General features: G+C 41.8%; 1 protein-coding gene across 4 annotated transcripts in view; it reads right to left on the reverse strand.

Annotated features, from left to right (window-relative positions):
* Window positions 1–13,477, reverse strand: part of ASCC3 (activating signal cointegrator 1 complex subunit 3) — a 287,466-nt gene that overhangs the window by 94,532 nt on the left and 179,457 nt on the right. For all 4 annotated transcript variants that reach the window (XM_068937883.1, XM_068937886.1, XM_068937884.1 and 1 more), the window contains 2 exons: window positions 12,948–13,139; window positions 12,395–12,619 (listed from right to left, as the gene is read on the reverse strand). In XM_068937883.1, coding sequence (XP_068793984.1) covers window positions 12,395–12,619; window positions 12,948–13,139 — 417 coding nt within the window. The remainder of the gene's footprint in view (window positions 1–12,394; window positions 12,620–12,947; window positions 13,140–13,477) is intronic.

Below are 13,477 nucleotides of genomic sequence, written 5' to 3' on the forward strand. Positions count from 1 at the left end.
AAGAGCATAACAACGTTGCCCAAGAGCAGAAACGCCTTCCTGAAAACAACCAATTTTATAAACATGAGACGATAAAATTATCATTATAGAAGACAGTGAAGTCTGACAACTTAAAAAAAAAAACACCGCCTCATTTGTTCAAATGCCTGATTTTAATACTTATAAATTAAATGTGTTCACAGTTAAAAGTAAAACTGAGAAGAAAGTACGTGACCCTGAAATACAGTTGGGTTCAGATATGCCCCTGAAATCTATTATTGCTCTTTCCTACCTCCCCCAACCTTAATGAATATTCAGTGAATATTATGCAGAGATAAAAACAAACAAATAAAAACCTACTCCTGAATATTTGCTGCCATCTAGTGTCCATGTCAAGTTCTTATGGAATATCTGAAAATGTATACCTTTGTTAAAGCAATTTGAATGGCTAAAAAGTTATTTTCTAATGCAAACACTTTAACATTTTATGTTAAAATAAAATTATTTTATTGCACCAGTTGTCAGGAAATTCCTCCTTTAAACCTTTATAAAAAAAATGAAAAATTGAGTACTATATTAATCCAACCCACTGTGTTACTTTAAATGAAAAATGTTATCAGCATCAGATTTTATGTTATGCCATAGACTTTATCGAGTTGAACAGCATTTCAGAGGAAGCATTTGACTTTTAAACAAATTGAAACAGATAGAAGCAGTAAGTATTTTGGTTTTTTGGGGCAGGAGGAAACGAAATTTTTCTTTTTAGTGTCTCTATATAGATCAAAAAAGGGGGCAAAATATTATTAACTGTATTCTCAAGTTTTTTACATAGCAATGTTGAATTGCTATTATATAATTGAGTCAAATTACACTGAGTAAAAATTTCTGTATATGAATCAAATATTTGCTGTTAAGACAACGGAGCAAGGAATCTTTCTGAGAATCTACTCTGTAATTTTCTTTTTGCTTTAGAAACAAGTGGATTTTGAATTATGGTTTCAATGCCTGAAGTTATTATGAAATAAATCTGTTTTGAAAAGATTCCAAAAACTTTTGAAATAACTTCGCAATGCTACTAGAAATTTCCCAAGTGGAACAGGACCTCCTCCAATTGCACACCAAAGGACTATTCATTTACATTTGCAGCTCTGAATTACGTCGGAGTTGTCAGAATTTAAATTGCTATCAATTTTTCATGTTAGATTATTGCCAAATAACTTGTGTTATCACTTGCATATACAATCTGAAGGCGAGGGGAGACCTGATGAGGTAGCTGGTCTCCTGCAGGTCAGGTCAGCCTCAAGGGCCCTATGCACATGGATGATGATGCATAAATTCCCTGCAGCCAGGGCTTTGCCTCATGCCCGGACTGGCCACTCTAATCATCTGAGTCCTGAGTGATTTTCTCAGAAACGCTTGGAAGGAATTTTGTACTTGTTTTGAGAATCACAATAGTTACTACCACACATCACCAAGACAGGTGGGCTTTTACTTGAGGAAGTCAAAAAACAGATTAGGAGGCTTGGTCCAAACTAAACATATCGCCACCTCATCTTCCTGGCTTCACAACAAGACCGTAAGGAAATGCAAGGAGAAGCATCCCCCTGGGGAAGGTGCACCTATTGTCCAGCACTACAAATCCTCTCCTCAGCTCTCCTCCTTGTCCCAACAACAAGCTGGGGTCCAGCTGTGGACTTCAGGGAGGGCTCCAGCAGGTGGAAGCAATTAGAGGAGGAATGGTGACCTGCCTTGTACGAGCTATTGATGATAGTTCCCAGATAAGTTGAAGTTTATGGTCTAATTAAACCACATCCCCTGCATCTTATCTTTCTTGCTCTATTTCCAGAAAATACAGCTGTAGGTATTTTCTGTTTGCCAGCTGCTTGACTGACCCTGGACTGCCTCCTCTCAGCTAAGCACCCTAACCAGGTATTATTTGTTAGTCTTTTTTTTTTTTTTTTTTTTGCATTCTATTATGCTTAGTGGCACAGCTTCAACACAAAAGGAAAGGTATATCCATGCCTGTGGTGAATATCTCGGTATAAGAAGAGCATAATCCTCTTCTGGTCATTTTTAGAAGAAGAAGGGAAAAAAAAAAACAAAAAACCAAAACTGCAAGAAAATCCTCAGGAGAGGATTCTCCATGGATGGAAATGCCAATATACTTGTTTGAAGTCTTAACTTTGGTGTTGAATCAACGAAGTAAGGTGAATTTCAGCTTTTCCCACTTCCTGGCTTTCCTAAGAACAACTGTACGGGGCCATCCAGGCCAGCATGCTGTCTCTGACATTAGGTAGCAGGTGGCAATGAGAAGGAAGCACCATGTAATACTCTCAAGATTCTTAATACTCTCCCAAATTTTTAAACTATTTGCAGCTCAAGGTCTTTTTGAGTTAAAAGTATTCCCTTTGCATTTGATAGCTTTCAGTGGATTTTTGTTCCCTCTCTGTGTAGTTGCTTTTTGAACCACGTGAACTTTCAGATACAACTTCCTGCAGCAAGGAGTTAAATGGCCTAGCTACCCAGTAGGTGTCCTTTTGCTTTTTCTGAACCTGTCACGGACTCCTCTCTGCCAATTATCTCCTGGTTCTCGTCCCAGAAAAGGTACAATCTTTTGCCATGCCATTCATTATTTTATATGACTCTGCCATATCATGTCCCACTTGTCTTTGTTCCAGGCTGAAATGACTTGAGTGTACTTGTGTGTTCCTCGTGCTGAAGCTCTCCTGCTCTTTTTACCGTCTCTCTCTGAATATTTTCTACTCCTAGAAAGTTCACTTTGAAATGGAAATTAAAAAACCTTCATTTTTCAATCATTCCCTGGGTTTCCTCTCCTGCACCACATAAACTTAGGTGCAAACTTTAACGCTCTGGATTCCACTTAGTAATTAAAGTGGCTAGGATTACACGTCGTACTACTCAAAATGTCTGAATCTTTAATTGCACCCTTCCTAACCACTATCCATTTTTGCCAAGAGACCTAGTCTAAATAAAAGCATCTTATTTTCTTGTAGAAACACTGAGCCTTCCCATACTGCCGACTACTCCCTTCATTTTACTTGTTCTTCTCTCAGCTATTGATCCATCCAGAGTAAGTTAAGAATTTCAAGAATTTAGCAGTCCTTCTGGTGTAATTAATTTCTCTTTATAACTACAGCATGAGCATTTGATTTCCTGGATGGCTTGCAAAAACAGACCTTGTCCCTAAAACGTGTCATTTTTTTATGTAACAGTGCAGATTTCCTGGTAACAGCAAAAGATTTCCTTATGGAAAAGGTGCCATGGTCATCAGATTAATGTGTAAATTTATGCAACAAAGCAGTTAACAACCTAATGATTAGTCTCCATGTAGTGCTATGGTTACTGACAAAGGGATAGGGGCCTATGATGGTTGACCAAAATTTAAAGTCCTTCTTAAACCAATCTACTGATCAGTATGATGTTTTAAAATGTATTTATTTCTTCAGTATGCTGTAGCCTTTGAAATAGTCACCTCCAGCTAAACCATAGCAATTTCTAAAACACCTACATTATTTTCAGAGGATTCTACTAGCTTAGATCAAATCAGCATATACAGAAATTCAGATGATACTGAATATAAAGAAATGATGAAGTTACTCTCAAAAAAAACCCCTAACATGATATTTCCTTATAATTGCTCTTAGTATTGATTTCCTGCAATCAGGTAGACATTGATTTTCCTGCCTGTCGTGACAGAAGGATAAGTAACATCAGACGTATCAAAGAACAAAACAACGGTGGTTTCCTGGCCCTGTTACTCTTTTGCTTTTCAGCTTTTTCTGTTTCATGTATAATAGTGCTATTTCTACTAACAACCATTCAGCAGAGCCATTAAAAAAATTTTGACCACACCTTCCACTGTTGTAACTACTACAGCCACAGGATCGGCACTAATTTAAAGCAGTGAGTACGTGGTTCTTTTCAGACAACATTGCCATTGCATAACACCGGCTAGTCTGAAAAGAAATAGTTGTTTTTTAAAGAAATACAGAATATAACTTTTCTCCTTTAGTGCTTGTGGCTAAGCCAGTAGCAAAACGATTATCCACACAATTTTATTCTGGCATCTAACTATAACAGATTCTTTTTTTATATTTGCTGAGGTTTTTTGGTTTAATACAGGAATATTTGTTTGCTACTTTGGACATTCAGAATGTAATTTTCTTTCTATGCTAGTTTGCCAGTTTTCTGTATTCTTCCCCAAACCCCCAATCCTGTGGTAGTACTGCTGCAGTTGTAAGTAGCTTTTATGGTATTGTATATCATATATTTTCCCTACATCTTTGATTGAATAAGTTTAGATGAGTATCTACTGTGAAACTGAATTAGTCTTCTATTCCATTGTTTTTATTCTTCTTAAGTTCTACTATTTTAACATCTCAGGGAGGAGGGTTAATTTTTTTAATTCTATGCCCTAAGTGTAACCAAATTGTTTTTGCAGTGTCTGTTAGCAATTTTTTTCAGAGTTCTACTTGGGTACTCAATTATTGTTAAGAGTCTTTCCATTTCTACTGAGTTTTTCTCCAGTTCTGGAAAGAATTTCAGTCATGTTCATACATTCGAAAAGAAACTACTTAGCAGAAATATATACTTATCTGGGAAAACAACTCCTTCTCTAATTTAAATCTGTACCCACAATGTTGAAGATTTTTATAGAGCTTAATGAGTAGGATTGCTTTTGTTGTTGTCAGTCTTATCTGAAATTGCTGCAACTCACTATTTTTTCTTTCAGCCAGTTTTTGCATTTAACGATTACTGCAGGCAACACTTATTCTAACATCACATCTTCCTTGTCTGTCTTGCTTTTGACACTTTTTTTCTCCCTGTGGTTCTTCGACATGAGGACTAAGTATCCATTTCGAAAAACATCAGCTCAGCTGCTGCTACAGAATGATATTTACCTTTCCAAGTCTTCTGTAATTATTTTGTTTGATAGTTTTTGAAGCTAATAGAGTGTTGATAATTTATTATTAAATGCAGGCGGGAAAAGATACTGCTACCTTTAAACACTGTTCTTAAAATCAGAAATCTGGGACAAATTAAGATGGTTTTGCATCTCTAAAATTTAGCCAGCTCAGCTCCACAATCATTTCATTTTCTGGTGCTAAATGCAGCAAGTCCATGCTAGCAGCAATCTGGTAACTTAGTTTACTATACAGCACAGAGAGATGCAGAAATGTACAAGTACACACATGTTCCGCTATAATATTTTGTCAAATCATTGTTAACAATACTTGATCATCGTTATGAAATAAATATGTAGGAATAACAACTTGCAGTCAGTGTAGTAGAAGAGGAGGAATGTGTGTAACTATGACTAAAGAGGTCTCTTCTTTGATAAGGAAAATATAAATGATTAAAATTTATTTTTAATTTTTCCTCTGCATAAAAAATTCATTAAATGTAAATTCACTTATCTCTCAAAAAAAATTACTTTCTTTAAGCTTGCATCTGTGTTTCTTAGCTTTACTGGAAAAGCTTGTGTATTTTGGAAGTAGAGCCCAAGATGGACAAACAACAAAATGCCCTTAAGCACCTCTCTCTCTGCAGAATATTACATATTGAAAATTAATAGCTTATATCTCATTCTGTTTTAACTAAGCATTCTCAGCTGAGAGGAAAGAAACAAGACTGGAAGGACTTCCGGTGCATCAGATCAAATTTTCTTTACCTCATATGCAATCACATCATACAAACACCAGCATGCACTACACAATCTTCATCTTAGAAGAAATTAGCCTTCTTCATCTCCACTGCTCTTAACTGGAAGCCTTTCCCAGATCTTAAATTTCAGCCTAGTTTATTTATGACCAATTCAGATCACAGACTCGTTTAGGTTGGAAGGGACCTCTGGAGATCATCTAGTCCAACCTCCCTGCTCAAGCAGGATCCTCTAGAGCATATTGCCCAGGATCACATCCAGGTGGGTTTTGAATATTTCCAGGGAAGGAGACTCCACTACCTCTCTGGGCAACCTGGTCCAATGCTCTGTCACCCTCACAGTGAAGAAGTTTTTCCTCATGTTCAGACGGAACTTCCTGTGTTGCAGTTTGTGCCCGTTGCCTGCCTGTGCTTGTCCTGTCACTGGGCGCCACAGGGAAGTGACTGGCCTCATCCTCTTGACAACCTCCCTTCACATACTTCTACAGGTTGATGAGATCGCCTCTCAATCTTCTCTTCTCCAGGCTGAACAGGCCCAGTTCTCGCAGCCTTTCTTCATAGGAGAGATGCTCCAGTCCCCTCATCATCTTGGTAGCCCTCCGCTGGACTCTCTCCAGTAGCGCCATGTCTCAATTGTACTAGGGAGCCCAGAATTGGACCCAGCACTCCAGATGTGGCCTCCCCAGAGCTGAGGAGAGGGGCAGGATCACCTCCCTCCACCTGCTGGCAACACTCTCCCTCATGCACCCCAGGAGACCATTGGCCTTCTTGGCCACAAGGGCACACTGCTGGCTCATGTTTAACTTGTTGTCCACCAGCACTCCCAGGTCCTTCTCGGCAGAGCTACTTTCCAGCAGGTCAACCCCCAGCCTGTCCTGCTGCATGGGATTATTCCTCCCTCGGTGCAGGACCCTGCCCTTGCCTTTGTTGAACTTCAAGAGGTTCCTCTCCGCCCACCTCTCCAGCCTGTCCACGTCCCTCTGGATGGCAGCACAGTCTTCTGGTGTGTTAGCCTCTCCCCCCAGTTTTGTATCATCAGCACACTTGCTGAGGGTGCACTCTGCCCCTTCCTCCAGGTCATCGATGAATATATTGAACAAGACTGGACCCAGGACTGACCCCTGGGGGACACCACTAGCCACAGGCCTCCAACTACACTCTGCACCATTCACCACAACCCTCTGAGCTTGGCCATCCAGCCTGTTCTCAGTCCACCTCACCGTCCACTCGTCTAGCCCACACTTCCTGAGCTTACCTAGGAGGATGTGATGGGAGACAGTGTCCAAAGCCTTGCTGAAGTCCAGGCAGACAACAGCCACTGCTCTGCCCTCATCTACCCAGCCAGTCATTCCGTCAGAGAAGGCTATCAGATTGGTCAAGCATGATTTCCCTTTGGTGAATCCATGCTGACTACTCCTGATCACCTTCTTGTCCTCCAGATGCTTAGTGATGACCTCCAGGATGAGCTGTTCCATCACCTTTCCCGGGATGGAGGTGAGGCTGACAGGCCTGTAGTTTCCTGGCTCCTCCTTCTTGCCCTTTTTGAAGACCGGCGTGACAATGGCTTTCTTCCAGTCCTCAGGCACCTCTCCTGATCTCCAGGACCTTTCCAAGATGATGGAGAGGGGCCTAGCGATAACATCCGCCAGTTCCCTCAGCACTCACGGATGCATCCCATCGGGGCCCATGGATTTATGGATGTCAGGTTTGGACAAAAGATCTCTGACCTGATCCTCCTCCACCAAGGGAGAGTCTTCCTTTCTCCAGCCTTCCTCTCTTGTCCCCAGGGTCTGGAATTCCTCAGGACTGGCCTTAGCAGTGAAGACTGAAACAAAGGCAGCATTCAATAACTCTGCCTTCTCTCTATCCTTTGTCACCAGGGCACCCGCCCCATTCAGCAGCGGGCCCACGTTTTCCCTAGTCTTCCTCTTGCTATTGATGTATTTGAAGAAGCCCTTCTTGTTGTCCTTGACATCCCTTGCCAGATTTAATTCCAACTGGGCTTTAGCCTTCCTTGTCGCATCCCAGCACACTCTGACAACGTCCCTGTATTCCTCCCAAGTGGCCTGTCCCCTTTTCCACATTCTGTACACTTCCTTCTTCTGCTGGAGTTTGGCCAGGAGTTCCTTGCTCAGCCATGCAGGTCTCCTGCCCGCTTTGCTGGACTTCTTCCTCAGAGGGATGCACCGATCTTGAGCCTGCAGGAGGTGATGCTTGAATATTAACCAGCTTTCTTGGACCCCTCTTCCTTCTAGGGCCCTACCCCATGAGAGTCCCCTAAGTAGGTCCCTGAAGAGGCCAAAGTTAGCTCTCCTGAAGTCCAGCATTGCAATCCTACTCATTGCCCTGCTCCCTCCTCATAGGATCCTGAACTCCACCCTCTCATGGTCACTGCAGCCAAGGCCGCCCCCAACCTTCCCATCTCCACCTAGACCTTCTTTGTTAGTACAAGGTCTAGCAGTGCACCTCTCCTCGTTGGCGTCTCCACCACCTGAGTCAAGAAATGATCATCAATGCTTTGCAGGAACCTCTTTGACTGTTTGTGCCTAGCTGTGCTGTCTTCCCAACAGATGTCAGGGTGGTTGAAGTCTCCCATGAGAACCAGGGCCTGTGATCGTGAGGCTACTTCCGGCTGTCTGTAGAAGGCCTCATCGACGACTTCCTCCTGGTCAGGTGGCCTGTAGTAAACCCCCACAACAGTGTCACCCATGTTACCCTGCCTTTTAATCCTTACCCATAGGCTCTCAACTTGCTCTTCATCCACCCTGAAGCAGAGCTCCATACATTCTAGCTGCTCCCTCACATAAAGGGCAACTCCACCACCTCGCCTTCCTGGCCTGTCTTTCCTAAAAAGCACGTAGCCATCCATGACAGCATCCCAGTCATGTGAACTATCCCACCTGTAACTGCAATGAGATCACGGCCCTGCGACCACACACAGATCTCTAACTCTTCCTGTTTATTTCCCATGCTGCGTGCATTGGTATACAGGCGTTTCAGAAAGCCAGTCAAGCATGCAAGCTTCCCAGGAGAGGTGCAAGAGGATCCTCCATAGCCATGTTCCATGCTGTCTCCCCTGGTTGTATGCACCCTCCGGAGGCATCCTGACTTGAGCGGTGTTTTACTGACTCCCCTGCCACTATACCACTCCCCTTCCCCCATCTTGCCTAGTTTAAAGCCCTCCTTACCAGGCTGGCCAATCTGTTGGCAAAGACACGTGTGCCCCACTGGGTAAGGTGGATCCCATCGCTCCCCATCAGCTGTTGATCTTCAAACAGGGTCCCATGGTCATAGAAATCAAAACCCTGTTGCCAACACCAGCGGCGCAGCCAGATGTTAACTTGGAAAACTCGTCTACTCCTCCTCCCGTCCTTCCCCCTCACAGGCAAGATTGAGGAGAAAACAACCTGGGCTCCCATACACTTCACCACCATTCCCAGAGCTCTGAAGTCCTGTTTGATGGTTTCCAGTTTGCCTTCCGTGTCATTAGCACCCACATGGAAGATCAGCAGAGGGTAGTAGTCCGATGCGTGGACAAGCCTTGGCAGTCTTTCCACGACATCTCTTATTCGAGCCCCTGGCAGGCAGCAAACCTCTCTGGACAAGAGGTCAGGTCGGCAGATAGGTGCCTCTGTCCCCTGCAGCACGGAGTCACCCATAACAATCACTCGCCGCTTCTTCCGGGGGTTCCTGCACAGCACAGGGTCTGCCAGGCCAGTTGCCTCCCTTGGAGCCATGCCCAGCTCCTCCTCAGCTTGGAGGGCGCTAAGCTTGTTCTTCAAGGATAAGTCTTGAGGTTGAGAGGTCACCAGCTTCCAGCCCTCTTCAACAGCGTTATCATGCACCTTTACACACGGTGCTGAGCCCTCTGACAACTCCGCTGCAGTGGGGGCAGGGGACTCCTGGAGCTGAACAGTCTCTGAGAATACCCTGTCAATCTCCCGCTCACCCTCTCGGATGCTACGCAGCCTACTAACCTCCTCCCGCAGCTCCTTTATCTGGTGATGCAACTGGTCAACCACAGCACACCTCACACAGGAGAGCTGACTGTCAGCCCAGGCCCCACAGGGAGGCCCCAGGTGCCTCCCTGACACCTGCAGAGCTGCATCTGCTGTCAGAGGGTCTGTCTGGGTTGAAGCCTCAGACACAGCCGAGGCAGCACCTCCAGCAGCCACTGGGAAACATGCTCTGCGGCGTGTCATGACCATGCCCCGGGGAAGGACACACCACTGTGCAAAATGGAGAGGTGCCTTCTTTGCCTTCTGGCGCCCTGCTGCACAAACTGCTGCGTCTGTTCACTGCGCTCTGGGAACTGCGCTCTAGGCCTGGCTCTTATATAGGCCTCTGCCTAGCAGTGACTCACAAGAGGGCTTGAGCCACCCAATCAGGAGCCACCTGAAACAAAAGCCCCAACTCCCTCTGACCAGGGCAGCCCAGAGAGCTCGTTAGCAGCAGCCCCACCTAGCTAGACCTTCCCAGGAGAAGTTAAGTCAAGGTCCCCTGCAGGAGTCCTTGCCCAGCTCTCCCTTCCTGCTAGCAGCAAGCACCGTCTAGTTCCTCGGGGGTCCCCAGAAAGTCTCCACAACTTCCAACAAGGCCCACAAAAGGCCCAGGCAAAGTCCAGACACTGCTGCGCAAACTGCTGCGTCTGTTCGCTGCCTCTGTTGGCTGCGCTCTCTACTTGATTCTATTTAATTTTGCAATACTTCCTCCTCGTGAAGCATCCTTATTTTCCAGTTAACTGCAATTGTTAATCTCTTGATATGTGATGTACATGTCAAACCTTACTATGAATCTTGTGGAATTTTAGATCTCTGTTGCATCACATAATCTTGAACTCCACAGTCTACCTCTAAAAAAGTATATACCTGAAAAAAAGTGCTAATTATATTCAGTCACTTAGTTAATTCACAGTATCTCCGTGTAACTATTCCTGTATTTAACTTGATAACTTGGTTTCAAAAACGTCAAGCATAGCTGATTTCATTATTCTAATGTTAAAATATTCTAATGGATTTGTTATTTTAAAGGGAAATCCTTGTAGCTTTCATGTATTCAAAATAATTGATCATGTGTATACACAAAAGCGAAAACCTGTTCAAACAACTTCGGAAAAGGCAGATCTGCTCAGAAGTCAAATTACTAAATATTATTTCAGAATGCTAGGTATTATATCCAAGAATGAAACTGCCCTGTAACCTTGGTTAAGACAGCAGACCTACTGTTCACTCTCTCTACATTTGTATTATCCTTAGAACTCTGTATCACTGTAAATACCTTCAGATGTACATACAAGATGCGATTCAGACACAAACAGAACAACGATCTCCATAAACAAATATCTTGCATCATCTATTTTGCAGTTCTGGGATCATTTCCAGGAAAAAAGGCCTTGTCAAAATAACTGTATTTGCTTCTACTCAATCCATAGGTACAATTACTTTTGAATTTTGAAATCTGAATATTGTACTACATACTCAATTGTGTATCTTAACTGTGGCAGAAGTTAACTAAGCATGTAAGTTTTTTCAACCTGAGGTTTTAAATAACTCTTTAAGACAGAGTTCAAGGGAAAAGTATTCTAAATAACACACAGATTAATTTATAGTTCATCCAAGGTAATAGATTAGATATTACTTTATTTTTCTAAATCTCAGTTTTTGTTAAGGTACAAACCTTGCTCATTTTACCTAACTGTAAGCTCCTAAAAGTAAAAAAACTTGTTCCAGGAAGGCACTTAGAGAGAGCAGAAATAAAAAAAAAAATTGAAATGCTGTGTAAGGATGCTCTTACTTCCTACTCACTGCACAGGCAGCCTAGATTTGGAGGCGTCTAATGACTTAGGACCAGATCGATCTATCTATCCCTCCCAAACTTTATGGACCTAACATTAAGTGGAAGTAATCCTGGCCCTAACCACCAACCTTGGAATTTAAATTATTGCTGCTTATATGTAATTTGCAAGAAGAAGAATCAAGGAATGATTCTTTGCACTTTAAAAGATCAGTGCCTCCCTTTTTACTCCCACTGCCTTTCCAGAATTCCCCTTTAAAATTATTATTTATGACTGAATAACACAAAGACTAAGATAACGTAAAAGCAAGAAATATATAAATAAAACGTAACAAGCATCTTAATAAATTAAGACCATCTCCGGTATATCAAAAAAACTACTGTGTCTTTCAAAAGCGTAATCAATTCTAAGATGTCATGGAACATTTCAGTTTAGCTGAATTTAGCTCTATTTTATTGAAAAAATGTCCAATATGTTCTTCTGTAAAACAGCATTCCCTTCTTCATTGAAATATATTTAAATTTCTGAAGGTTCCTTATAAAAAAGTGTGTGTGTGTGCGCGCACGCATGTATGTGTGTTTGTACATATTTTTAACTGGTTAGTATAAGAGAGAGTACAGAGCAAACTAGTCATAGTGTTTAAATTCTATAAAAGCACTTCTGATTAAAAAGTAAATGTGTTTTTCTACAGTTCTAGCTTACTGATATTTTCACCCTCCATAGAACTACTACTATCTACTACCTTCTTTTGCATAAGGCCCCTTACATTTTCACATGTGTATTACAGTTCACTCCTCATACAAATATACACCTACAGGCTCCAAGTAATAAGTAAAATTTCTATTTTGGGTATTTTAAGTGTGAGACTATTGCATTTTTGTTTCAGATTATACTAACAATTTTAAGCTTCCTAGTTACTCTAAACGAGTTAAAGGTTACCTCTGCATTCAGGTTGTCTGCAAGACTTTCAAGAAACTGGCTTTCAATTGGATTCTGCTGAGTAAGTAGAGTTAGGTAATGACTGAGTTTGTCATGAGTTGTAATGATGACGCCTTCTCCGAATTTGTCAAACTGAGGCCGTCCAGCTCGACCAAATATCTGCATGACATCTAAAATTCCAAGGTCAACAAAGGAGCCTCTTTTTGCAGCATATATTTGTGTTCCCTGTTTGAGGAAAAGTTAATAAAAATTAACATAAATACACATGAATGTAATCCTGATGAGCTGAATACTGAAATTAGGCAAATATAGCATGATTTCAGAAGTGTACTTTAACTAATCCTTTCATAATCTTTGATATATTTAAATCTTTACTATTCAAACTGGACTCCCACTGGAGAGAATCAGTTTAATGAGATATAAATAATATTTCAAGTCAATCAGATGTTTCCCCTCCAGCCCCAATACCCACAGCAAAGATCTTGCTAACTATGCTTCTTTACAGGTTTGTTTTAAGACAGATACCCATGTGCAGAGTAAGGTAAGCTCTTACCTTAATAACAACAGCATGGGCTGGAAGATTGACACCCCAGGCGAGCGTAGCTGTGCAAACTAGGACTTTGATATATCCATTAGAAAACAAGTTCTCAACCAAATTTCTGTCTTGCCGCAGCATTCCTGCATGATGAATACTAAACCCATCTGGAAACAGTTCACGTAACTGCTTATTTCTGGACCTTTGTACCTAGAATGGACAAGGAGAACAATTAAATTCACGCATAATTGCAGTACAAGAAGCACTATATTAAAAAAAAAAAACAACAACAACTGTTGGGTATTATTATGATTACAAGTCATATGAAAAGAACCCTTTCTATTAATGTGCAAATCTATGCCAACACCAATACCCCAGCATTTGCTATATATAAATCAAAATTGATTTCTATTCTTACTTTTCAAAGAATGCACTTAATTGTTTAAAAGAATACTATAATAAAAAAAAAGCTTCACTTAAACAGAAACCCAAATATACTGATCGCCAGCAAGAATACTGAAATTGAGAACTTGCATACCTCTTTCCCC

The sequence above is a fragment of the Struthio camelus genome, chromosome 3 (assembly GCF_040807025.1).
Source record: "Struthio camelus isolate bStrCam1 chromosome 3, bStrCam1.hap1, whole genome shotgun sequence".
Taxonomy (NCBI): domain Eukaryota; kingdom Metazoa; phylum Chordata; class Aves; order Struthioniformes; family Struthionidae; genus Struthio; species Struthio camelus.